The following is a 24,269-nucleotide window of genomic DNA, read 5'->3' on the forward strand; positions in this document are numbered from 1 at the left end:
TAAGGTACCTCCTCATTAGGAAGTGTTATGACCACTTTGACTTGAAACATTAGCGGAATGTCATGGGTTAGGGAATCTTTGTAAAGGCCTCATAGTGAACCTCTCGTCACTCACCAAAGGTAGTATTTAAGGGCCTTACAAAACTCGGGCGATATAGGGGAACACGAATTGTGGGTAAAGTGTACAACCTCTGCAGAGTGAAAACTGATATATCAGCCGTGCTCATGGTTAAGAGCGGCTTGGACCCTCACATGATAATTGAACTTGAAGATGATCTAAATCGATGCTGTTTATTTATGTTGTTTAGTTATTTACTTCAGTTATATACTTGTGGGTTAATGGTATAAACTTGCACTTAGTTAATGCTTGCTAATTAAAAGTGCTTATTGCAGTCAAACCATGTCAGCCATTCCTTGACTTAGCCTTGCATATAGTATATTTTCTCCCTACCACTTGTTGAGTACCAACCATAAGAGTACTCACCCTTGCATAACACTGTTCAGACCAAGATAACTGCTCGGAGTTCCCAGAAGACTTCGAGGAGTACTATACGTATGTCTCCCAGTCATCTGCCTGTGAAGATGATGTTCCACTGTTACTCTGAGATATTATTTGTTCGTTTATGCTTAAGACTATCGGTCATGTAAGAAAGTACTATTTACTCTGTTTCGTTATGGCATTGTAATGATATTTCACTTTATAAGTCTATCATATGTGTGTGAACTTGATCCTGGCGCACATATGAGATGCATTCGGTTTCTTCCTTAAACTGGGTGTGACAAACCTTATGTGCGCCGCAATTTGGTTGGTTGTGCCTTCGACCTCATCTGTCAGCTCCCTAAACCTTTAGGGAGGGACGGCCGGGTTGATGCTTCTTAATTGGCTAATATCTTGGCAAGCCACCATGACTTCACCTGCGCAATTTCATGCTTCACGCAGACCTTGGCTAGAGTTTCACACTACAGCCGCAGTACAAATGGAGCTTGATGAAGGCGATCTAGTAGAGAAGGCGGTACAGTTCCTGGTTCGATGGGTGCAAACTCCTTCTGCAGTGCTTCAACTTCCTAGCGCTTCAAATTGCAGACTTCTCTATAAGAGCTAAGAAATACCAACAGCGCGCACACCAACTCGGTCAACCACAGGGATCCATTCCCCCCAAGGAAGGCCATCAGCAAACACGCTAGATCATCCTCTATCCGAGGGCCTGCCGCGAAGGTTGATGTACTCCAGCTAGTGCAGCCCAAGTCGCCGAAGTACTCTCCGGTCAGCCCCGGTCCGCCACACTACCGCGTGCGTGGACAGGTGGGGATTGGGATGACCCTCTACCCTCCTTGGGATAGGGATGAGGGGGAGTTAATCGATTCCAACCCGGATTCAATTTGGCGCTTCTGTTTGCCAATACCAATTTGTGGCCCTCTCAATATTCGGGCCTACACCAGCAGCGAGGAAGATGATGAGGAGGAGGTGGGCTCCGAGATCGCTGCTCTTCATGAGCTGCTTGCCGCGCTCTAGCTTCGCTTGAACAACATGGACGAGCACGTGCTAGAGTCCGAGATCGAGCACATGGATCTCAATGACAAGGTGGATACCCATCTGTTCTAAGATCAAATGCGTTGCAAAGGCGACCGGGAACCAGAACCTATAGGGCCCCAGACCCAAGAGATTAGGGTGGTCGGCTACATAGGTTTTTCATTTAGGTTTAGGACTAGGTGCTACATTTTCTTTCCCAATTTATTTCATTTTTTTCTAGGATTAGTTTGTAATCTTCAGCACCAATATTTGCTTGCTCATGCCTGTCTCTAGTGCTATCCTGCTCCCTTTCTTCCCATCCGGCAAAACCTAGATCTATGATCTCCTTCCCATCCGGCGGAATAGGATCGTCAAATACTATCCGTCCTTGCAAGATACATCACGCTAATATGATTTTGATTTGTAGTAGTTCATCTTCTATCCATTTTGTTTTGTTCATAGCGTTGCAATTCGATGTCAAGTCGCGAGCCTTCAAGTTCAGTTGTGCAAGGCATTCGACTCTGTATCTATGTCTGCATCAGGCACAACCTATTGGATGTTGATCAATAGTGACATAAAGTTCTACGTTATGAAAGATAGAATCCAGGATTACACAAAACAGTAACAAAGATTTACAACACAATATATTTCATGAACTTATCGCCGGCATAAGATTTCTGGATAGCATGTGATCTTATAGTTAGTGTAATAAGTCAACTATCTCCTATTAAAATAAGTGTTTTTGAGCTTTATAGATAACTGTATTATAGTAGGATTATTTCACTATTGTGACATATTGTCTCTCTACATAACTCTACTTTAAAAATGACACTAGTTATTGGCCTTTAGACCAAGGGGGGAATATTGGAATATCTTATTGCTCAAAATGTTGAGAGAAAAGGGAAAATGGGGGACGAGTAAGAATGCTATTTCCGCGCCTTGATCAGAGGCCCAACCAACTCATGGTTGTGGCCCCAGTTCACCCATCACCAAATAAAAGGGGTTGCCCGGCACTTTTTGGAACTATGTTAAAACCTAGCAAAAAAAACCTTGGAACTATGTCAAAACCTAAGTAACCCTACATGCCTATTGATCTGTGGTGGTGCTGGAGCAATTTGAAGGCCGCCACTGGCTCACCATCGCCGTCCCCAGGCAAAAGAGGTGGAGTCCCCAAGGATGACATGATCTTTGATGAGATCTACATTCTTCTACGACTCTGTGACTGATCGCCAATTGAAATGGCCGAATCCGTGTCTATGATTGCTTCTGGTCTAAATCTTGATCATTAATCATGTTATTTAAATTGTGCTTACGTGTTTAGGTGCTGTTACAATCCAAGTATTCAGTGAGTTCTAAATTTCCACAAACTTATGCAGTCAACTTTGGTGATGGAATAGGATCCGAACAAAATAATTCTTAAATACCTGGTAAGATTGTGACTCTGACTCTTCGAGGTTCATGGAGACCGCGGTACAGTGGGTGGTGGCAGCGTTGCATGCCGCATGGGCTTGACGGCTTTTCCTGCTACCTCTTGCGTAGTTTTGCTGTCAGCATAAAGCGTTATTAAGAGACTCAACCTGCGGAAGGATTGCATAAAAACGGCCACCGAAAAGAAATTAAGCTAGAGAGAGATGTGCGAGCGATATGAGATAGTTTGCCAGATGAAGACCGGCAGCAACGTTGGTAATGGTGACTTACCCGAGATGGATCAGATCTTCTCGACTGCCATCTTCTCGATGGAAATGAACGGCGCCTGGAGTGTCATCTGAAACTAACCGAGCCCCCCGTTGACTCGCTGTTGTTCGGCATCTACAAATAAACACGGCAACACTACAAGCCATTAATTTCAACATCTGCATGGCCAACAAGCTCCGTCGCAAAAGAGGGATAAATAAAATATGTAAAAACCAACTTCTCGTTATCAAAACTGAACAGATCGAGCTCTAGTCATCCACCAACACACACGCACCGGGTTGAGAAGCCACGGCAGCACCGGCCAGCAGCGCGAGAGCGTTCTCGGCATTGGTCCGGTGAACATGTCCTCGAGCACCAGGAGCTTGATCTTGTTCTTGACAGTCTCAAACAGAAGGTCAATCACCCCGCGTTAACATCGCTAATCTAGTTTTTTGCTGCATTCGAAAAGATAGAAACAAGAAAGGCAGAAATTAAAGGATGGATCGCGCACATGCACCGTTCATCGACCAAGCCGCCGGCCGCAGCGCATCTGACAGCTGTGCGACGACGCGGCTGTTGCCGTGGTAGAACATGAAGACCTCATCCGGCTAAGCACACGAATGATGGCCGCCGACCTGTGCAAGCACACCTGAAGCACATCTAGGCCGATAGATGCTAATGGTAAATTTCGGTGATTAATGATAACTGTATGCGACTAACGTGTGTTTTGAAGGAAAAACCAATGATTGGATTAGTCTCATATGAAATGTGAAAGGAGACCACTCAATTTGAAAGAATCATGCTCGCCAAGGACTAAATTTCAAAGATTAAGGACCTTTCTAGTCTCAAGTGTCACAAGGAGATGAAGGACACTTGATTTAGCTAGATTTTATAGTTTCTATTTCTTGACCGTACTACTAAGAGGGGTTCTTGAGTTAGTAGCTTGACCAAAATTGAGTTGGCCATAGAAATCTTGCACACTCGCTCAAAAACAGCTCAAGATAGTCACAAGAAGGCAACAAAACACTTGGAAAAAGAAATAATCAAAGTAGCAATCAACTCCAAGTCAATTCAGCTGAAAACAAAGAAAAACAGAAGCACCGGTTTAACCGATGCCTTAGCATCGGTGCATCCGACGCTTGGTGGAAGAACCGATGCCCTGTCGGTCTATCTCTTTTGGATGCAAGCAGAAATCAAGTCAACATACTCTATAGCACCGGTTGAACCGATAGTCCCAAACTAAGCACCGGTGTAATAGATGTACTTTGTTACAGAAAGCATATTTGGTGGACTCCAACTCGCTTTCAGCACCGGTTGATCCGACGCTTCAGAAACAACCATCGGTGCATTGGATATACTATGTTCCAGAGAGCTTGTTTGAGTGGACGTGAGAACTTCTTCAGCACCGGTCGAACCGACCTCCCTTCGGAGCTTGCACCAGTGCAATGACGCAAGCCTGGATAATGTGTCAGAACCCCCAACGGCTACTATTTGGACATAGAGAGACCGGTTGAACCGACGCCATCAACTTTAACCCCGTCGGTGCTTCCGATGGTCACGATTTTTCTGCAGTGGACTTCCAACGGCTATGTGACCCTCTCCACTCTATATAAGGGCACCCCTGGCTCATTTAAGCTGCCTTTGACGCATTGAATACCTAAGGCCACCCTTGAGAAGAAGAAAGAGTGCTTTGAGCCATGAGATGAAGATCTGGAGCTAGAATTTATTCTCAACTTGAAGAAATCAACCTTTGCAAGTGTAGCAAGTGTGCTTGAGTTAGGGCTAACTGAGTGTAGGTCAAGTGAAGGCTTAGAAACTTGTTACTCTTGGTGTTTGACGGCACCTAAACGGTCTTGGTGATCGGGAGGTGCTTGGTGAGCTGTTGGAGTTAGTGGGAGCCCCAAGACAAGAAGCTTGTACACGGTGTGAAGCTCGCCATTCCAGAGATGGAGAAGGAGCATTCTTAGTGATCACTTGCTCCTTGGTGAAGCAAGGGAGCAATACCTTTGTGTGGGTGCTCCAACGTGGATTAGGGGGAGCGTCAACTCCTCGACACCACGGGAAAAAATCTGATTGTCTTGTGTATCTTGCATTACTTCAAGCAATCTTGCTATTGTGCTTTTGTCTAGACAAGATGATCATGATAGTGTGTTTTCCAACCTAAGGATCTTTTTCTAGTATGCTCTAGTTGACATGTTTCAAACTTCTATATTGGGCAATACTAGTTTAGGTTAAAGACTCGGCAGAAATTTGAAAAAGTCCCAATTCAACCTCCCTCTTCTTGGGCCTCGATCCTTTCAATTGGTATCAGAGCGTAGGGTCTCTTTAATAGGGTTAAACTCCTAGAGATGGCCCCGAGGAGTAGTGGACCACCCAAGCTAGATGGAAGAAACTATAGCTATTGGAAAGCTCGCATGGCGGGTTACCTTGAAGCTCTTCATACCATCTGTTGGGAGGTCACCGAGAAATCTATTGTTGGTGCTTGGAATGAAGACCAAATAAAATATCATGCTAGAGCCAAGAATACTTTGTTTGATTCTCTTAGCGAGGAGATATTTGCTCATGTGCATAGCAAGAAAATTGCTCACGAAATTTGGAATGAGCTTGAGACCATTCATGTTGGGTCTACAAAGCTTCGTGAGGAGAAATATCAAGTACTTAAGGAAAAACTCAATGATTTCAAAATGTTCCCCAATAAGCTAGTTGAACAAATGTATGCTAGATTGAATGTGCTTGTTGTGGATATTAACGCTCTTGAAATTTCTCCTTTGTCTAATAGTGATATCATCCGTGAGATTCTTCACTCACTCCACAAGCCCAAGTATAATATTATCACATCATTGCTCTATGAGAAAGATCTCTCAACACTTGAAGTGGGTGAAGTGGTTGGAAGAATTCGATCTCATGAGATGTTCCTCTTGGGAGAAGTTGATCTTCCACAAGCCAAGAAGGATCTTGCACTCAAAGCTAAGAGTGATCACAAGTCCAAGAAGAAGAACAAGTGCAAGGCTCCCTCACCAAGCTCAAGTGATGAGGAGGCTAGTGAAAATTCAAGTGATGAGGATAGTGATGTTGAGCTTGCACTTCTCATGAGGAAGACCACTAAGATGATGTCAAGATTGAACAAGAAATAATACAACTATGATCCAATGAAGAACAAATTTCGTACTCGAAGAAGCAATGACAATGCCAAGAAGATGTGCTATAATTGTGGCAAATATGGGCATCTCTCATATGATTGTCCCGAACCCTCAAAGCTTAACAAGAAGCAAGATGATGATGACAATCAACACAAGAACTCAAAGAAAAGTCATGAGAAGAAGGACTTCAAGAAGAAGAGGTCTTTCAAGAGAATGGAAGACATCAAAGCCTTTCATGGTGAGTGGATCACCGATGGAGAATCTTCAAGTGATGATGATTTCAAGAAGAAGATAGTGGGAATTGCCATGCATGATGATGGTGATGATGAGCCACCTATACCTCCACCACCCATGTGTCTCATGGCAAGAGGTAACTCTAAGGTGAGCGATGATGACAACTCCTTTAGTGATGAAAGTGAACATGGTCTATCTCCTAATGAAGTGCAAACCATCCTAGATGAGTACCAACAAGTGATCAAGAAGTACAAATCTAAATGCAAAGTTCTTGAAAATGAATATGCTAAGTTTAAGACCTCAAATTATGAGTTGCTTATTAGACACAATGAGATAGTAGAAACTCAAGAAACTTGTATTGTTTCTAGCAAGCAACTTAGAGAGGAGCATGACAAGATACTTTTTAAGCACATTGAATTGAATGTTAAACATGAGGAAGTAGTTGTTCTTAATAAGTCACTTATTTTATGCAACAGGAAGCTTAAGCTTGATTATGCTAACTTGAACATGAAATATCAAGAACTTGACCTTGCCTTTGATGCTTTGGATGAAGAACTAAAAGAAACTCAAAAAGAAATCATCAAAGTCAACGTATCTACTTCTTGTGATGATCTTGTGGAGTTGCCTCACCCTACTACTTGTTATCATATTTCTCCTTTTTGTTCAAAGCCTAACCATGATTGGGAGAAATAACTTGAGGAGGAACTTAAAAGCATGACCAAGTGCATGTTCAATGTGACAAGGGGAGAATACTTGCATAAGGAAATTCTCTTCCATAATGCAAGGCACTTTGGGACAAATGGACTTGGATCATTTCCCAAGCCTCCGGAAAATTGTCCCAAATTGCCAGAACTAAAGGCATGCTTCAACAAGGAAGTTGGCTCATTTTGCCAACATTGTCACATCACCGGGCATCATACAAAGGAGTGTCCAATTCCTACTCGCCCACCTCCTACCTTGCCTCCTAATTACAAGTCTCAATTTAATGAACATCATTTCCTATTAAGTAAGCTTAAAAGTGGCAAGGTTAAGGTAAAGTTCATTTGCATTCAAATGAAGGGAAAGCTACCACGCCAACTATGGGTTCCTAAAGCTTTAGTAGCTCATGTCAAAGGACCCAAACTTGCTTGGGTTCCCAAACCTCCAAAATGATTCATTTGTGTGTAGGTAGCCGGTGGAAAGTATTGGGTGCTTGATAGCGGATGTACACAACACATGACCGGCTATGTAAAGATGTTCGCCTCACTAGATAAAGATGTGGGCAATCATGAACATGTCACCTTTGGTGATAACTCAAAAGAAAAAGTAGTAGGTTTGGGTAAGGTAGCAATAACTAAGGATCTCTCTTTCTCCAATGTGTTGCTTGTTGAGTCGGTTAGTTTCAACTTGTTATCCATTGCTCAACTTTGTGATTTAGGACTAATATGCACCTTTAGTGATAATGAGGTTGTAGTGACAAGCAAGGAGGACAAGAGCTTAATATTAAAGGATTTCGACATGGTAACATTTACCTTGTTGATTTCTCATCTAATGATGCAAGTTTGGCGACATGTCTCTTCTCCAAGAAATTCATGGGTTGGCTTTGGCATCGCCGCATTGCTTATATTGGCATGAGCCAACTCAAGAAGGCTTTAAAACGAGGTATGGTGGTTGGTGCCAAAGATATTACATTTTACAAAAACAAATTGTGTAGTGCTTGTCAAGCCGGGAAGTAATTTGCATCATCACATCCCATGAAAGCTTATTTGTTAATATCAAGAAGCTTGGAGCTACTACATATGGATCTCTTTGGGCTAACCACCTACAAAAGTCTTGGCGGTAATCTCTATTGTGTTGTAATTGTTGATGATTACTCTAGATATACTTGGACTTTCTTTTTAGAGGACAAGATCAAGACTATGGGGATCTTCAAGACCTTTGTCAAGCAAGCTCAAAATGAATTTGAGTCAAGTGTTGTGAAGGTTCGGAGTGACAATGGCACGGAGTTTAGGAACACTCAAGTTGAAGAGTTTTGCAATGACATTGGCATCAAACATGAATTCTCATCATCTTACACACCCCAACAAAATGGAGTGGTGGAGAGGAAGAATAGGAGATTGATCACTCTTGTAAGAGCAATGTTGGATGATTATGGCATCTCACAAAGATTTTGGGTGGAAGCCATCAACACCGCATATCATGCATCCAACTGGGTCTATCTTCACCGCTTCTTGGAGAAGACGCCCTATGAATTTCTCATTGGGAGGAAGCCCAAAATCTCATACTTCCGAGTCTTCGGTTGCAAATGTTATATCTACAAAAAAGGAAGCACCTAGGAAAGTTTGAAAGTAGATGTGATATTGGTTTTCTTGTTGGTTATTCATCAAACTCCAAAGCATATCGAGTACTCAATAATCCCACACGCATGATTGAAGAAATTTGTGATGTGGAGTTTGATGAGACTAATGGCTCCCAAGGAGAAGAGTTTTCTTGTGATGATGTGGGTAATGAACCACTAAGGAAAGTCATGAAGAACATAGCCATTGGGCAAGTCAAGCCAAAGGAGGAAGTTGAGGAGCTACCAAATTCATCCACTCAAGTTGAAGCCACTTCCAAAGATGACTCCAAGGTTGAAGAGAAGAGTACACCATCACATCACCATTATGAGTCATCCGATGAAGAAGATGTCGCCTCACATCGTCCTCATAACACCCAAGATGAACAAGTGGTTGAAGAACAACTTCCATTTGAAGACACTTACATCACAAGTGAACAAGCCCAAGCTCGAGCCCAAGATACCGAACCACTAGAAGATTCATCATCTCAATCACAAGAGAGGCTCACAAGAACTCCAAGGAATCATCCCATTGACTTGGTCATGGGTGACCCCTCCGGTATAGTAAGAACTCGTAGACGTCAATATGCCTCTTTTTGTGAACATTACTTGTTTGTTTCTTACTTGGAACCCATAAATATAGATGAAGCTCTTGAGGACCCGGATTGGGTGATGGCCATGCAAGAACAGCTCAACAACTTCACCCGCAATGAAATTTGGGTTCTTGAAGAACGTCCTCAAGACAAGAATGTCATTGGCACTAAGTGGGTCTTCCACAACAAACAAGATGAGCATGGTGTGGTGGTTCGCAACAAGGAAAGACTTGTGGCGAAGGGGTTTGCACAAGTTGAAGAGTTGGATTTTGGTGAAACATTTGCCCCCGTTGCAAGACTTGAAGCCACTCGTATCCTTTTAGCGTACGCTTCACATCATAACATGGAACTCTTTCAAATGGATATGAAGAGTGTGTTCTTAAATGGCTTTATTAATGAGTTGGTGTTTGTTGAACAACCTCCTGGATTTGAGGGCCCTAAATATCCTAATCATGTTTATAGGTTGCACAAGACGCTCTACGGGCTCAAGCAAGCGCCAAGGGCTTGGTATGAACGCCTTCGTGACTTCCTCCTCAACAAGGGATTCAAGATTGGGAGGGTGGATACAACTCTATTCACAAGAATCATCAATGAAGAGCTATTCGTATGTCAAATCTATATTAATGATATCATTTTTTTGTTCAACTAACCTCACTCTTTGCAAAGAATTTGGAGAAATGATGGCTAGGGAATTCTAGATGTCCATGATCGGTGAGCTCAATTTCTTCCTTGGTTTTCAAATCAAGCAATTGAAGGAAGGGACTTTCATCCATCAAAAAAAGTATACAAAGGATATTCTCAAGAAATTCAAGATGGATGATTGCAAGCCGATCAAGACTCCAATGCCAACTAATGGACATCTTGACTTGGATGAGAGAGGTAAATCGGTTGACCAAACTCTTTATCGTTCTATGATTGGGTCACTTCTTTACCTAATCGCATCTAGGCCCAATATCATGTTTAGCGTATGCATGTGCGCTCGCTTTCAAGCTAATCTTAAGAAATCACACCTTAGTGCCGTTTAGCGGATCCTTAGATATCTCAAGTATACGCCTAGCATAGGCTTGTGGTACCCCAAAGGCGCTAGTTTTACACTCTTGGGATACTCGGATTTGGACTTTGCCAGATGTCGTGTGGATCGCAAGAGTATATCAAGTGCGTGCCACTTGCTGGGGCGTTCCTTAGTCTCTTGGTCGTCAAAGAAACAAAATTCCGTGGCCTTGTCAACCACGGAGGCAGAATACATTGCCGCCGGGGCTTGTTGTGCTCAAATCCTCTACATGAAGCAAAGCCTCTTGGACTATGGTGTAGTATTAGATAGGATCCCGCTCCTTTGTGATAACGAGAGTGCCATTAAAATTGCTAATAACCCGGTTCAACACTCTCATACCAAGCACATAGATATTCGCTATCACTTTTTAAGAGATCATGTGGCAAGGAATGATATACTACTTTGCGGTGTTCGTTCCGAAGATCAATTGGTGGATATCTTCACAAAACCTCTAGATGAGACCACCTTTTGTAGGTTGCGAAGTGAGCTTAAAAATCTAGATGCTTCTAACATCATGTAATTGCTTTGTCATATAGATGCATTTCATATGTACATATGCTAGGGGCTTGTCTAACCTTGTCAAGATAGTGATGAACATGGGTCTTGCATGAGCCGGTGGTTTTGGTTTCGCTCATGGCATGAAGAATGGTTCATCATGAAGAAGCTTGCCGAGGGTTCAAACTTGACAAGATAAATTAAAATTCTTGCAATGCATTATGCTTGTCATATAGAATGCAGCCATATTTAATTCCTCGCTTTGCATTGGCATTGCACCACGTTAGTAGCATCACAAGGGAGCAAATCACACTTCGAGGATATTCATGCTAAATGTGATATATCAACTCTACAAGGGTGATAAGATCAACGTTGCGCTTTCATGCCTATTGAGCCATGTCCTAGCGAACTTAAAGTTTCAATCTCTAAGTTCATAGGGTAAGTGGCTCATACATTTCTTGTTTTTTTTGTGTTTAAACCTCGCTAGAATCTTAATTTGCCTATGTTTATGTAAAAGCTTGCAAGCACTATATGTATGAGTGTTTGAGGCGTGAGGTTGTCTCTCGAAAATGGTCCAAATTGAATGTTAATGGCTTTGGTTTTGGAAATTTGAATCAGAAGTAGAGTTTGTAGTTCAGCAGAAAAAAATTCTTAACCACCGGTTAAACCGACGCCCTATTTTCTTCCTCATCGGTTCAACTGGTGCTCAACTTCTTGTGGCTTGGTATCTGCATCGTCTTTGGAACAAACTCTGATGGTTACACCGACGGTCACCGGTTCATCCGGTGGTTGGAGGATGAACCGATGCCCTTGCAGCGGTTCTTCCGGTGCTACTACGTGCATTTCTGGCTTGTGCAACCTCTCTGGTCATTCCTCCGGCCAATGCACCAACGACCATCGGATACTCCGGTGCCCCAGTTTCGGTTCTTCCGATGCCCCCCGTTGACCTCTGTTCAAACTCTTTCAAATCTGGTCAATCTTACTCCGACAATAGCACCGATGACCTATCCTCTGCACCATCGGTTCTTTCGGTGTCATATAGGGTTTGCGGGCCCGCTCGTCCAGTTTCACTTAACCCTTCCGCGGGCCCCGCCTGACAGTCTCACGCGCTCGTCTCTTTCCCGCATCTGAACCGCCGCCGCCGTAGCACCACGCACCTCCGCCACTCGCTCACCGCGCCGCCGCCCGAGCACCACCGCCTGCACGCCGCCGCCACCGCAGAAGCTCCACTCCGCCGCGCTCACGCCACGCCCGCGCTCCATGTCGGCCGTGCCTGCACCTTGCTCTGCCCTTGCGCGCCGCCCAAGCTCTGCGCCACCTTGCGCCGTCCACCGCCGCTCGTCGCGTCGCCTCGTCTTCTTCATCCTCTGCGCCGCAGACAACACATCTCCTGCAAGTCCACCTTCCACGCGCCAAGCCGAGCCCGTTTCGCTCTCACTTCCACCTTCCTCTCTGTGCACACCAAGTGCTTGGTGAATTGCCCCAAAGGCAATTTCTTCGGCTTCCTCTCGGTTCCTTCAAGGGTACAATCCTGGACACCCCCTGCATGTGATGCAACTTCTTTTTCACATCTTTTACATACACATGTGCATATATGATATCCTTACACACACACATTTGTTCTTGACACCTCATATCCTCTTAGTGTGTTGCTTCGGCTGTTGTCCACTAGAATTTCTTTTTCTAGGCTCATATCTTTCTATGCTTTGCTTAAGGACATTCTTTCCTTAGTGGATATCTCGTATATGCATAATTTCCTATCTTATTTCTATTATCTTCTATCGATTCTCTATGACAGATGGCTGGTGACAAGACGGGCAAGGGTAAGAATGGTTGTGCAGAAGAAGAAGAAGCGCACCCATGAGGACCGAGAGAGAGAGAGAGAGAGAGAGAGAGAGAGAGAGCTGAAGCAGTTGCAGATGCAGCGGACAGGCAAGGATCGCTTCGGATCTGGGATCCTCAGACTCAGGGGGAGCAGCTGTTACGTCGCTTAGGGTGTACTCGTCAGCTAGAGGTTGCACAGACCACACCCCAGTCCCGCTCTGGACCACGGACTCGAGGTGGGGGTACTCAGAGGGGAGCAGGCCGTACCCAGCAGCAGCACACTGACAGTGGCACCGAGGCAGATGCTCAGCACAGCAGCGAGTCAGAGCCACCTCAAGTCGAGTTGTTGGATCTCAGGGGGATACCAGGGTCCCGAGTGAAGCGATTGAGATTCGTCACCCTAGAGACGTGGTTTCCTGAGCAGAGGGATGTTGGAGTTGATCGTCGTTTTCACACTCTGCTCCAGGAGTCTTTTTACCATGCTTACTGCAAGATGGACATCAAGATCAGTGAGCACAAGATGCTTCACTGGGTCGCTTTGCGTGTGGCAGCGGGTGGAGTTCCAGTACTCCCTTTGTTTGAGCACTACGATGGGCTGCCAGCACTACTCAGTGAGAGGTCCCGGTATATTCGATAGTGGGTCTGCGTCTTCTACGCTACCATATTTGTTGAGGAGGACCACCAATTTATAGATTTCATGTTCCAGAAGAGGCACTATCGGTTGACTCGTGCGAGATTGGCCACTCTCCTTGGAGTTCAGATTGACGAGGAGCCACACTTCTTGCACTATTAGGCTTATGGCAACACGGTGCCTCCTCGTCGTCCTCACGAGACTAACTTCCCGTCTGACAAGGAGGTCAGTGTTCTCTTTCAGCAGCCCTTCCTGCCAGGCACACCGAGGACCCTGTACAGGCTGACTCCCGTGGCTCACACCATACACCTAGCTTTGAGGAAGAGTCTGTTGTTCCGGATTGGATATAATGAGGGGATCACAGCTCTGCAGCAGTGGCTACTATTGTATATCATGACAGGTCGAGACTTTGACCTTGTCGACTTCTTTATCTGCGAGCTAGAGGACGTGATCATGGATGAGATGACTGTTCATCGCCGCCATCCCTTTGCTCACTGGATCTGCTGAATTCTTGCCCAGCTTGGACAGAATGCTCATATGGATGTGCTGGCACAGTCGAGGACACATTTCACAGTATATTCTCCTACTGCTCCTCGTGATGGTCGTTGTGGCCCGAGAGGCCAGCGAAGGGCACAGTAGATACTGGATGAGTGTGCTTTGGATGAGGGTAGGGTGGTAGCAGGTCCGACAGCAGCCAAGGATGCCTCACTTGCAGCCGCAAAGGCCCAGCTCCCGCACTACTTGGCCACTGACTCAGAGGACTCGGAGGATGACGAGGACTACATTCCTACTGTTTTAGTCACCCGAGGTGCTCATGATGACGAGACAGGACCCTCTAGTGGAGCCCGAGCCCCTGCTCCTCCTGTTTCAGCTGCTCAGGTCACTCAGCCTAATTCACTCGCTGCTATTCTTCAGAGGCTCACTGATCAGCAGGATCGATTTGCAGCAGCTCAGCAGAGCATGGCAGCTGAGCAGGCTTGTCAGCGGGAGGCCCAGACCCTTGTACTTAAGGGGATCTGGCAGCAGCAGGAGGCCATGAGGCTACAGTTACAGCAGCAGTCCCAGATTCAGCAGTAGATGCTCACATTCTTTTTGGGATGCTTCGGTCAGCTCTATCATCACACTGGTCTGCCTGAGCCACAGCTTCCCACTCCTCAGTAGCTCCAGTTCGACCCTACTGCTCCTGCTCCACCAGCTGGCGGCTTCGTGCAGACACCCCTTGCGTCGTTCCCGATGTCTCCACTACTTCAGACCAGGGTGTTCGCCAGCCCAGCTCCTACTCCTACTCCTGTTCCTCAGCGGAGTGTGATGTCCGCAGAGCAGCGAGCAGAGTTCCTCCGGCAGCAGCAGGTCCTGCACCAGCTTCAGCACACCTCGGCTCAGTCGCTCTCTTTCGAGTCACCTACTCAGCCTGAGCCGATCCGTTCATCTGCTGTTCGTCCCACTCTGCCAGACTCGATTCCTGTCACATCTGCTCCTCGGACGGACTCAGTCTTCGTCTCGGAGCCAGCTGCTTCTACTGCTCCGCCCACTTCTGCTGCTCCAACGACTCTAGTTGCGCAGAAGTCCTCTACGGCTGACGACGACTGGACGGACGACGACATCGACGACACTGCCACGCAGTTCACCACTGGACCCAGCTTGAGGACTCCGCCTTCTCCAACCCAGGACTAGATCGCCTTCTTTTTTGGTGCTTTGCTGCCAAAGGAGAAGGTAGATAGTGGGAGTATAGATAGGGAGAGCTTTGGTGGTTTGTGGCGTGTTTTGGATCTTAATGGATGTTTTGTATGGACATGTTATTTGGATATTGTGTATGCTCTGTGTTAATATGTCCCTACATGTGCTTTATTTCAGTAATGCATGCTTGTTTATCGCTTTCAATTTCATATCTTTGTATCTCTACTTTGTGTTGTCATCAATCACCAAAAAAGGGGAGATTGAAGCACATCTAGGCCGATAGATTCTAATGGTAAGTTTCGGTGATTAATGACAACCGTATACGACTAACGTGTGTTTTGAAGGAAAAACAAATGATTCAATTAGTCTCATATGAAATGTGAAAGGAGACCCCTCAATTCGAAACAATCATGTGCGCCAAGGACTAAATTTCAAAGATTGTGGACCTTTCTAGTCTTAAGTGTCACAAGGAGATGAAGGACACTTGATTTAGCTAGGTTTTATAGTTTCTAGTTCTTGACCGTACTATTAAAATGGGTTCTTGAGTTAGTAACTTGACTAAAATTGAGTTGGCCACATAAATCTTGCACACTCGCTCAAAAACAACTCAAGATAGTCATAAGAAGGCAACAAAATACTTGGAAGAAGAAACAATCGAAGTAGCAATCAACTCCAAGTCAATTCAGCTGAAAACAAAGAAAAACAGTAGCACCGGTTTAACCGATGCCTTAGCATCGGTGCATCAGACGCTTGGCGGAAGAACCGATACCCTGTCGGTCTATCTCTTTTGGATGCAAGCAGAAATCAAGTCAACATACTCTATAGCACCGGTTGAACCGATGGTCCCAAGCTAAGCACCGATGTAATAGATGTATTTTGTTCCAGAAAGCATGTTTGGTGGACTTCAACTCAGTTTCAGCACCGGTTGATCTGACGCTTCAGAAACAACCATCGGTGCATTGGATGTACTATGTTCCAGAGAGCTTGTTTGAGTGGACGTGAGAACTTCTTCAGCACCGGTTGAACCGACCTCCCTTCGGAGCTTGCACCGGTGCAATGACACAAGTCTGGATACTATGTCAGAACCCCCAACGGCTACTATTTGGACACAAAGAGACCGGATGAACCGACGCCATCAACTTTAACCCCGTCGGTTCTTCCGATGGTCACGATTGTTCTGCAGTGGACTTCCAATGGTTATGTGACCCTCTCCACTCTATATAAGGGCACCACCTGTCTCATTTAAGATGCCTTTGACGCATTGAATACCTGAGGCCACCATTGAGAAGAAGAGTGCTTTGAGCCATGAGATGAAGATCTAGAGCTAGAATTTGTTCTCAACTTGAAGAAATCATCCTTTGCAAGTGTAGCAAGTGTGCTTGAGCTAGGGCTAACTGAGTGTAGGTCAAGTGAAGACTTAGGAACTTGTTACTCTTGGTGTTTGACGGCACCTAGACGGTTTTGGTGATCGGGAGGTGCTTGGTGAGCTCTTGGAGTTTGTGGGAGCCCTAAGACAAGAAGCTTGTACACGGTGTGAAGCTCGCCGTTCCGGAGATGGAGAATGAGCATTCTTAGTGATCACTTGCTCCTTGGTGAAGCAAGGGAGCAATACCTTTGTGTGGGTGCTCCAATGTGGATTAGGGGGAGCGTCAACTCCTCGACACCACGGGAAAAAATCCGGTTGTCTCATGTATCTTGCATTACTTCAAGCAATTAATTTCGTTTGTTCTTGCCTTTACTCTTGGTTGCTTGTAGTTTGACTAAGACAATTTGTATGATAGTGTGATCTCTTGTTTAGAATTTGATCTTGCTAGTGTGTTTTTGTCTAGAAAGATGATCATGATAGTGTATTTTTCAACCTAAGGATCTTTTGCTAGTATGCTCTAGTTTACAGGTTTCAAATTTTTAGATTGAGCAATACTAGTTTAGGCTAAGGACTCGGTAAAAATTTGAAAAAGTTTCAATTCAACCCTCCCTTCTTGGACCTCGATCTTTTCAACACCAACGAGGCAACGATAGATCAGACAGATCAGATTCAGATCAGCTTCGACAACGATGGTGGTGAGATCGAACCCCAACACGCACCATCTCGGCTTGGGAAGAACACGAGGCTAGCTTCTTACCTGGTGTGCGGGGATCGGCGCCCTTTGGCTGCGTCGCGCGCCGTCATGGAGCCCTGGATCGATCCCCCGCGAAGAGGACTGCCGCGCCGTTAGGTTTTTGTTGAGAGGCGGCGGCGCGCATTGTGAACTGCCAGGTGCGGCGGCGTCCGGCACCCCTATATATAGGTGGCACGTGAGTAGAGGCATCAAGGGTACGGTACCGATCGAAGCCAGGCCGTCGTCTGTTGCACGTACCATGCATGCACATTGGATCGGAACCACCGGATCGTCTGTTATGTTGGACTGGAGTTGAATAACCACCACCTACACACCTTTGCCGCTGCTCTCTTTTTTTTTTTAGAGCCACCAACAGTACGTGTCGTGGAAGTAAAAGTTCAAGCTGAGGTGGCCAGCACTTTGCACGGCACGAGTCGATCGATTTGGCCTACGCCATGGTCTAGGCTATGAGTATATAATTTTAACCATTGTTAAACTAAAATAGCTTGCATTAAAATCTAATAGCTTTTACATTCAAAGTTTTTCTATGACTGACAACTAATGATAACATTCCAATCATACTAATATCTTCCCTATGACTGATGACTAATTATAATATTCCAATAATACGCGAATACCTTCTCTCTATATCTTCTATAGTCTATCTCTATCTTTACTGCTAAAAAATAATTGGGGATTAATTTTTTTGGTACGACCTCACCCCTCCAGTACCATCGTCACTATGCAAAAATGAAATCAGCACCCGTCCGATACCCGCCTCCCGATTTGATCGCACAATTTGCGCCCCTCCCCATCCACACCTCTAGCTATTCCCCTCTCTTTCCCTCTTCTTCCTGCCTGCGCCCCACTGTCTGTCACAATTAAAAAACAATTCGTAAGAACGCCTCGACTTTTTTTAGAAATGAACCAAAATTTCACCTATTTCAATAAATGGTGTTCGCTTATTGTAGCAACTGACCCGTCTGTAAAAATGCATTTGTAGGAGCGGGTCAACCCCTCACCCGCCCCTAAAAATGAGTCATTTTTAGGGGCAGGTGAGGGGGTGACCTGCCCCAACAAATGGCATTTTGAGGGGCAGGTCATCCCCTCACCCGTCCCTACAAATAATTTTCCAACTTCTTCTAAAAATGTATTTAAGTCGTGAAAAATAGCAAAACACATCAAAAAAAGTAAAATTTTTACCATAGACCTATTTTGATCTATAGAACAAAAAAAAATATCAAAAGTATATCTCAATGTATATAATAATTATGAGTGTGCAAAGCACAAATAAGACTTGAGTTGTATGAGAGAGTAGAGTGAGCGAGTTATACATTATGGTTTCACACTCTTAATCATTACATACATTGAAATATATATTTGATATTATTTTAAATTTCTACACGTCACAATAAGCTTATGCTAAAATTTTTATCTCTTTAGGATATGTTTTGCTATATGTTTTCATTTAAACAAAATTTCAAAAAAAAAATATTTTTAGAGGCGGATGACTCTGAAAATACATTTCTAGGGGGGTGATGGCCTCACCCGCCCCTAAAGATCCATTTCTAGGGACAGAGGATGTCACCACCCGCCCCCTCTGCGCCTAAAAAGTTCGAAAAACGGAGGTGGGCGAGCGGCAAGCACCACATGTACTCTCTCTCCTTTATCTTTTTCTCCACCGTCTCCCACCACACGCCACCTCTCTTCTCTCTCTTCCTTATCTCTTTTTTCACCATCTCTTCATCCCTTCTCCTTCCTTGCAGGCCGCGGGCCGTGGCGTGACACTACTAATTGGAGCGAATAGTGGCCACGTGTCCTTACTAGAGATACCGCTTCACAATTTCGATTTGTATTCAGCCCGCGTCGGCCATTTCCCAGGTGTACACGCGAGATACTGCGGGTGAAACTTTCTATTTTTTATTACACGCTTTCGCAAACAAAGCTGCTCAAGTTTGCATCAAAGTAGTACCCACACATATTCCGATATTTTATTTTTCACAATCGTTTAGGAAGGCTTAATCTAGATTTGTATATTATACCAATTTAGTATTGTTGGACTCATATTTTAAAGCACTATCATATGATGTCAGATTATGACCATAAATAATATAATATTTGTATCGGAGATCACGTTGAGTGAACCCACCTTACAAAAGAGAAAAAGCTGTAGCAAATTATGCATGCATATGAAGAAGAAAAGAAACAAAAATGCACGAGCTAATTTTAGAACATTATATTAAGGAAGAAAAAGAAAAATGCTAATACCTCCATTCCAAATTATAGATAGTTTAAGCTTCTCTAACTTAGAAAAATAAAAAAATGACATATAATTTGGAGCAGAGGAATAGAAACGAGAAAACATCTCAAATTATCTTGTTATAAGTTAGCCTGTTTGGGAGCACTCCACTCCCAAAACAGCCACTCCACTTCACCAACTCCACTCCACCAACTCTACTCCACACTAGTTGTACTCCATTCTGTTTGGGTATTCATAACTCCACTCCACAACTCTAAAAAGGCCAGCCCAGTTTGCCAGCCCAGCAGATCGTATCGGCCCATCTAAACTCCCATCACTTACACGCGGGCCCCTGCTTGTCAGGCCCATCTTCTACCTCCCCTTCACCTTTCCCCGTCACCTTTCCCCTTCCTCCTCCCTGTACGTGCCCTTGCAGGTGACGGCGGCACCGGTGGGATCCCGCGCGGCGGTGGGAGGCCATGAACCACAAGGCCTCACAGCGGTGGGCGGCCACGGGCCATGAGCCCACGCGGCGGGGGGGGGGCCGCGAGCTCGAGTCCCGGCGGCAAGATGCGAGCGCGCGGGGGCGGCAGAGGGCCGCGAGCCCCGGCTGGCAGCGGCGCATTCGAGGGGGGCGGCGGCGGTGGCCGCGAGCCCGTTGGGCGACGGAGGCCACGAGCCCGCGGGGCGAGATGCGAGTTCGCCGGGGTGGCCGCGAGCTCCGTGGGCGGAGGCCCGGCAGATGCCGCGAGCTCCGTCGGCGGCAGCGGAGGCCGCGAGCCCCGGTGGTGGCGGTGGAGGCCGCGAGCTCGAGCCCCGGCGGCAAGCTGCGACCCTGCGTGGGAGGCGGCGAACCCCGGCGGCGAGCTGCGCATTCGCGGGGGCGACAACGCCGGCGAACCCCGGCGGGGAGCTACGCATCCGAGGGGGCGGCGCCACTGCCCGCGGTGGCGAGCGCCGTGTCCTCGGGGGCGGTGGCGCCGGCCACGCCGGCAAGCCCCGGCGGCGGAGACCCTCAGCCACGGGCTGCGGCGAGCCCAGGCGGCCACGGGCTGCTGTTGACTGTTCTATTTTTTTTTGTGAAAGGGTACAGGAAAGATGTGTGACCAATAGCACGTGGGTAGTTATTACCAACTACAGCAGTTTCCAAAATTAGTGGAGCACATTTTAAGGAGCTCAAAAAAATCTTTCGAAAATTAGTGGAGCATATCTTAAGGAGCTCAAAAAACCTAGAGTGGAGTTAATATTTGCTGGATTGGAGTAGAGCTAGTTGACCTGTTTGGATATTTTTTTCATGAAGCGGAGCTGTTTTTTGGAGCGGAGCTCTCCTAAACACTCCCTAAACTTCAATTAACTTATGGCAGTACCTATTTGCTAGGATGACTCGAGTGGGCATCGATAAGCCAAGAAAACACCGATACGAGTTAATACAAATGTCTAACAATAAACAAATTTGAAGTTTTTGTAAATATATTTCAGCAAAGATAGAGGAGCGAATTTAACCAATAATCATTTTTCCCTCCAAGTGCCATCCTAGAAAAAGCACAGATGCAATAACCATGCTGAAAGAAACAAAACTGAAAAGGGCACCGACAGGAATTTCAGAATTTCTCCGCCGTTAATTTAATACAATTCCTACTCTAACACAAACAAATTAAACGAAAGGTAGCACCTTTCATGTCACAAGTTGAACTGCATAATTATTTAAAAAATACAATTGGTACCTTCAAAAGTTATTGAAAAATAGCGTGGTCCTCTCGAGTCTTGGACCAGGCAAGTCTCCAACTAATCAGCACACGTAACCGAACTTAGTTATTTTTTATCATCAAATTGAACCTAGACGAACTTAATTGTTTTTTAGCTCCAAATTGAAGTTGGGTAGATACATTTGTCGCTGGTATACAATTATCATGCTAATAAATATTGTTACTATGTGTTTATACAATTATCAAATCAATATGCAACTTTACGGCCGAGCTAGGTTGAAAGAACATACTCCTTCTGTCTCAAATTATTAGTCGTCCTGACACATCTAGATTCAAGATTTTGCTATGCGGCTAGATATAATATATATGTAGACGCATAGCAAAAACTATGTATGCATTGTACCTCTGATTACTTTCATTCTCGTTTCGATATAAAAGGGTTAAACTGGTGGTTTCATGTTTATATTGAAACACAAAGGCTAACAAGTCAGCCTAAACGTACCTGCTCCCTCCGTCCTAGAATGTAAGTCATTCTAGAGATTTTAAGACAGATTATGATTGCGTAGTAAATATTCTTGTACCCCTAATTATTAAGTATTGGGAATGTGCTAATTAAACTAGCATGCCTTTTCTATGCACCTCCCCCACATGTATCTCCCCCTACATGATTGTATGCATATTTTTCTATTGGAAAAGACCCAAAAATAATGTACAATTAAGATGGTTGGGTTCACTCTCAACCTAGAATGACTCATATTTGAGGACAAATTTTAAATCCCAGAATCACTTATATTTGAGGACGGAGGGAGTAGACTATATGGCATGACTAATTTTACCATATCAGAACAAGTTGGCCACGACGGACTAAATTAAACCACAATGTTTTAATGGACCATGGTATGTATTTACAAACTTCATGTCAAGTTGAAATAAAGATAATAAGTAAAAAAATGTCAATTTAAATTTTAGAAGTTTCCTTTCAAAATTCAAAAGTCAGGTTGACTTCCGAAAACCTTATTAGCTTTTCGTTCTCTCCGATACTTGGACCAGGTCCGTCTATATACACCTAACCAGCCAAATAGATATATATAGCTTAGCCAACTATACAAGTTATATAGCTGCACTGCCGTTGTGTATAACATGGCAAGTCACAAATACATCAGTTGTCTAAACTGTTATATATGCCCTATTCTAATTTACTCCCTCTATTTTTATTTATATGTCATATTATTAGGTTTATCTTAAGTCAAAACTTAGCAAAGTTTTGACCAACCTATTGAAAAGAATAAAACATTTTCAAATCAAATTTATTTCATTGAATCCACCATGAAGTATAAGTTGATAGCGCATATGTTGTATAGTATATAGTTGTCTGCTATATTTTCTATATACTTTATCAAAATTAGTCAAGTTTGACTTAGGACAAACCTAATACGATGTGTAAATAAAAATGGAGGGAGTAACATGAGAAAATTCTAGCGTTTGTCATGGTTACAATGAATCAAGCTCCTGTTGACTTGTGACATTAATATTTCCACCGCCCCAAATTATTAGTTGCATAGCAAAATTATACACCTAGAAAAGTCAAAATGATTAATAATTTATGATGGAGTTAGTACTTTATTATAGACGAGTTTATATTTAGGAGCTTCTAACGTGCTTTCTTATTTCAACAGCCAGCAACAGCAGCAATAATTTCAGTCCCATGGGTTCTGCCGTCAGCTTCTTGGACGTGCCAGGACGCTTACACGAAGCCGCGACGCAGGAGCAGGCCCTCGCCGCGCTGCTCTCGTCGTCCGGCGACTCCTTCCCGGGGTCAGGCTACCGGCCGGCGAACCGCAAGACATGGATGGAAGGCCTCGGACCAAGCACCCTGCGCGTGCACCAGGTGGTGTGGCCGGGCACCCACGACTCCGCCACCAACGGCATCGGCGTCCCCGCCGTGACCCGGCCCTTCGCCGAGTGCCAGACGCTGTCCGTGTACGAGCAGCTCGCCATGGGGTGCCGGGTCCTCGACGTGCGCGTCCGGGAGGACCGCCGCGTCTGCCACGGCGTCCTCGCCGGCTACTCCGTCGACGTCGTGCTCGACGGCGTGAAGAGGTTCCTGAGCGAGACGAGCTCGGAGGTCGTCAACTCGTCATCCTCGAGGTGCGCACCGAGTTCGGCCAGCGAGACCCGCCGGGGTTCGCCCGGTACCTCGTCGAGAGGCTCGGCGGCGGCCTGCTGATCCGGGAGGGCGACGGGGTGTTCGACAAGACCATCGCCGAGCTGCTCCCCGGGCGGGTCATCTGCGTGTCGAAGCCGAGGCAGTCGCCGGCGCCCAACCCCGGCGACCTCCTGTGGAGCGCGGGGTACCTCAGGGATGACTGGATCAACACGGACATGCCCAGGACAAAGTTCGACAGCAACCTCGGCAATCTGAGCCGCCAGAACCCGCCGGCGACGCAGAGGAGGTTCTTCTACCGGGTGGAGAACACCTGCACGCCCGTGGGCGACAACCTGGCGTCGCTCACCGTCGAGCCGGTGACACGACGGATCCACAGGTTCGCGCGGCTGTTCATCTCCAGGGTGGTTGCCCAGGGCCATGGCAACAAGCTGCAGGTTTTCTCCACTGACTTCATCGATGGGGACTTCGTCGACGCCTGCGTAGGCTTCACCAGGGCTCGCATGGACGGCGCCCAAGGAACATAGGGCTTCACCAGCAGTATAGTCCAGCACAGCTGCAGCTACGACCGCGAATTGGGATAACAATGGCTGTAAAGGCCGGAGATCTTTGTGTATGGAATGAACAAATTATTTCCCCCGTCGATTTATAAATACAATATGTACTGGAAATGTTTATTTATAAAAATAATAAGTAAGGGTATTATTTATAACTAAAGACGACACTATATCGTCGCAGCTGTTGACAGCCAATTCTGGCAGTTCAGAGGCCGACCGGTCAGACCGGTCTGTCCAGTTGTAATCCGAGTAGACTTTGTTTTATTTTAGAAATTCTTGTATAAACGGACTTGGAGAGGTATTCCCAATCGAATCAATCAAAATATCGCATTACTTTTTATCTCTCAAACCCTAGTCTTTTC

The 24,269-nt window shown here is 45.5% G+C and overlaps 1 protein-coding gene and 1 pseudogene across 1 annotated transcript; both read left to right on the forward strand.

Moving 5' to 3' along the window:
• Positions 1–8,961: 8,961 nt before the first annotated feature.
• LOC120645673 (mucin-5AC-like) lies at positions 8,962–15,139 on the forward strand. The gene is made up of 3 exons (XM_039922436.1): positions 8,962–9,430; positions 14,148–14,467; positions 14,627–15,139. Exons 1-3 carry the CDS (start codon positions 8,962–8,964, stop codon positions 15,137–15,139), a joined length of 1,302 nt encoding a protein of 433 aa, XP_039778370.1.
• Positions 15,140–22,887: 7,748 nt separating this feature from the next.
• Positions 22,888–24,067, forward strand: LOC120646279 (annotated as a pseudogene).
• The last annotated feature ends 202 nt before the right edge of the window (positions 24,068–24,269 follow it).

The sequence above is a fragment of the Panicum virgatum genome, chromosome 8K (genome assembly GCF_016808335.1).
Source record: "Panicum virgatum strain AP13 chromosome 8K, P.virgatum_v5, whole genome shotgun sequence".
NCBI lineage: Eukaryota > Viridiplantae > Streptophyta > Magnoliopsida > Poales > Poaceae > Panicum > Panicum virgatum.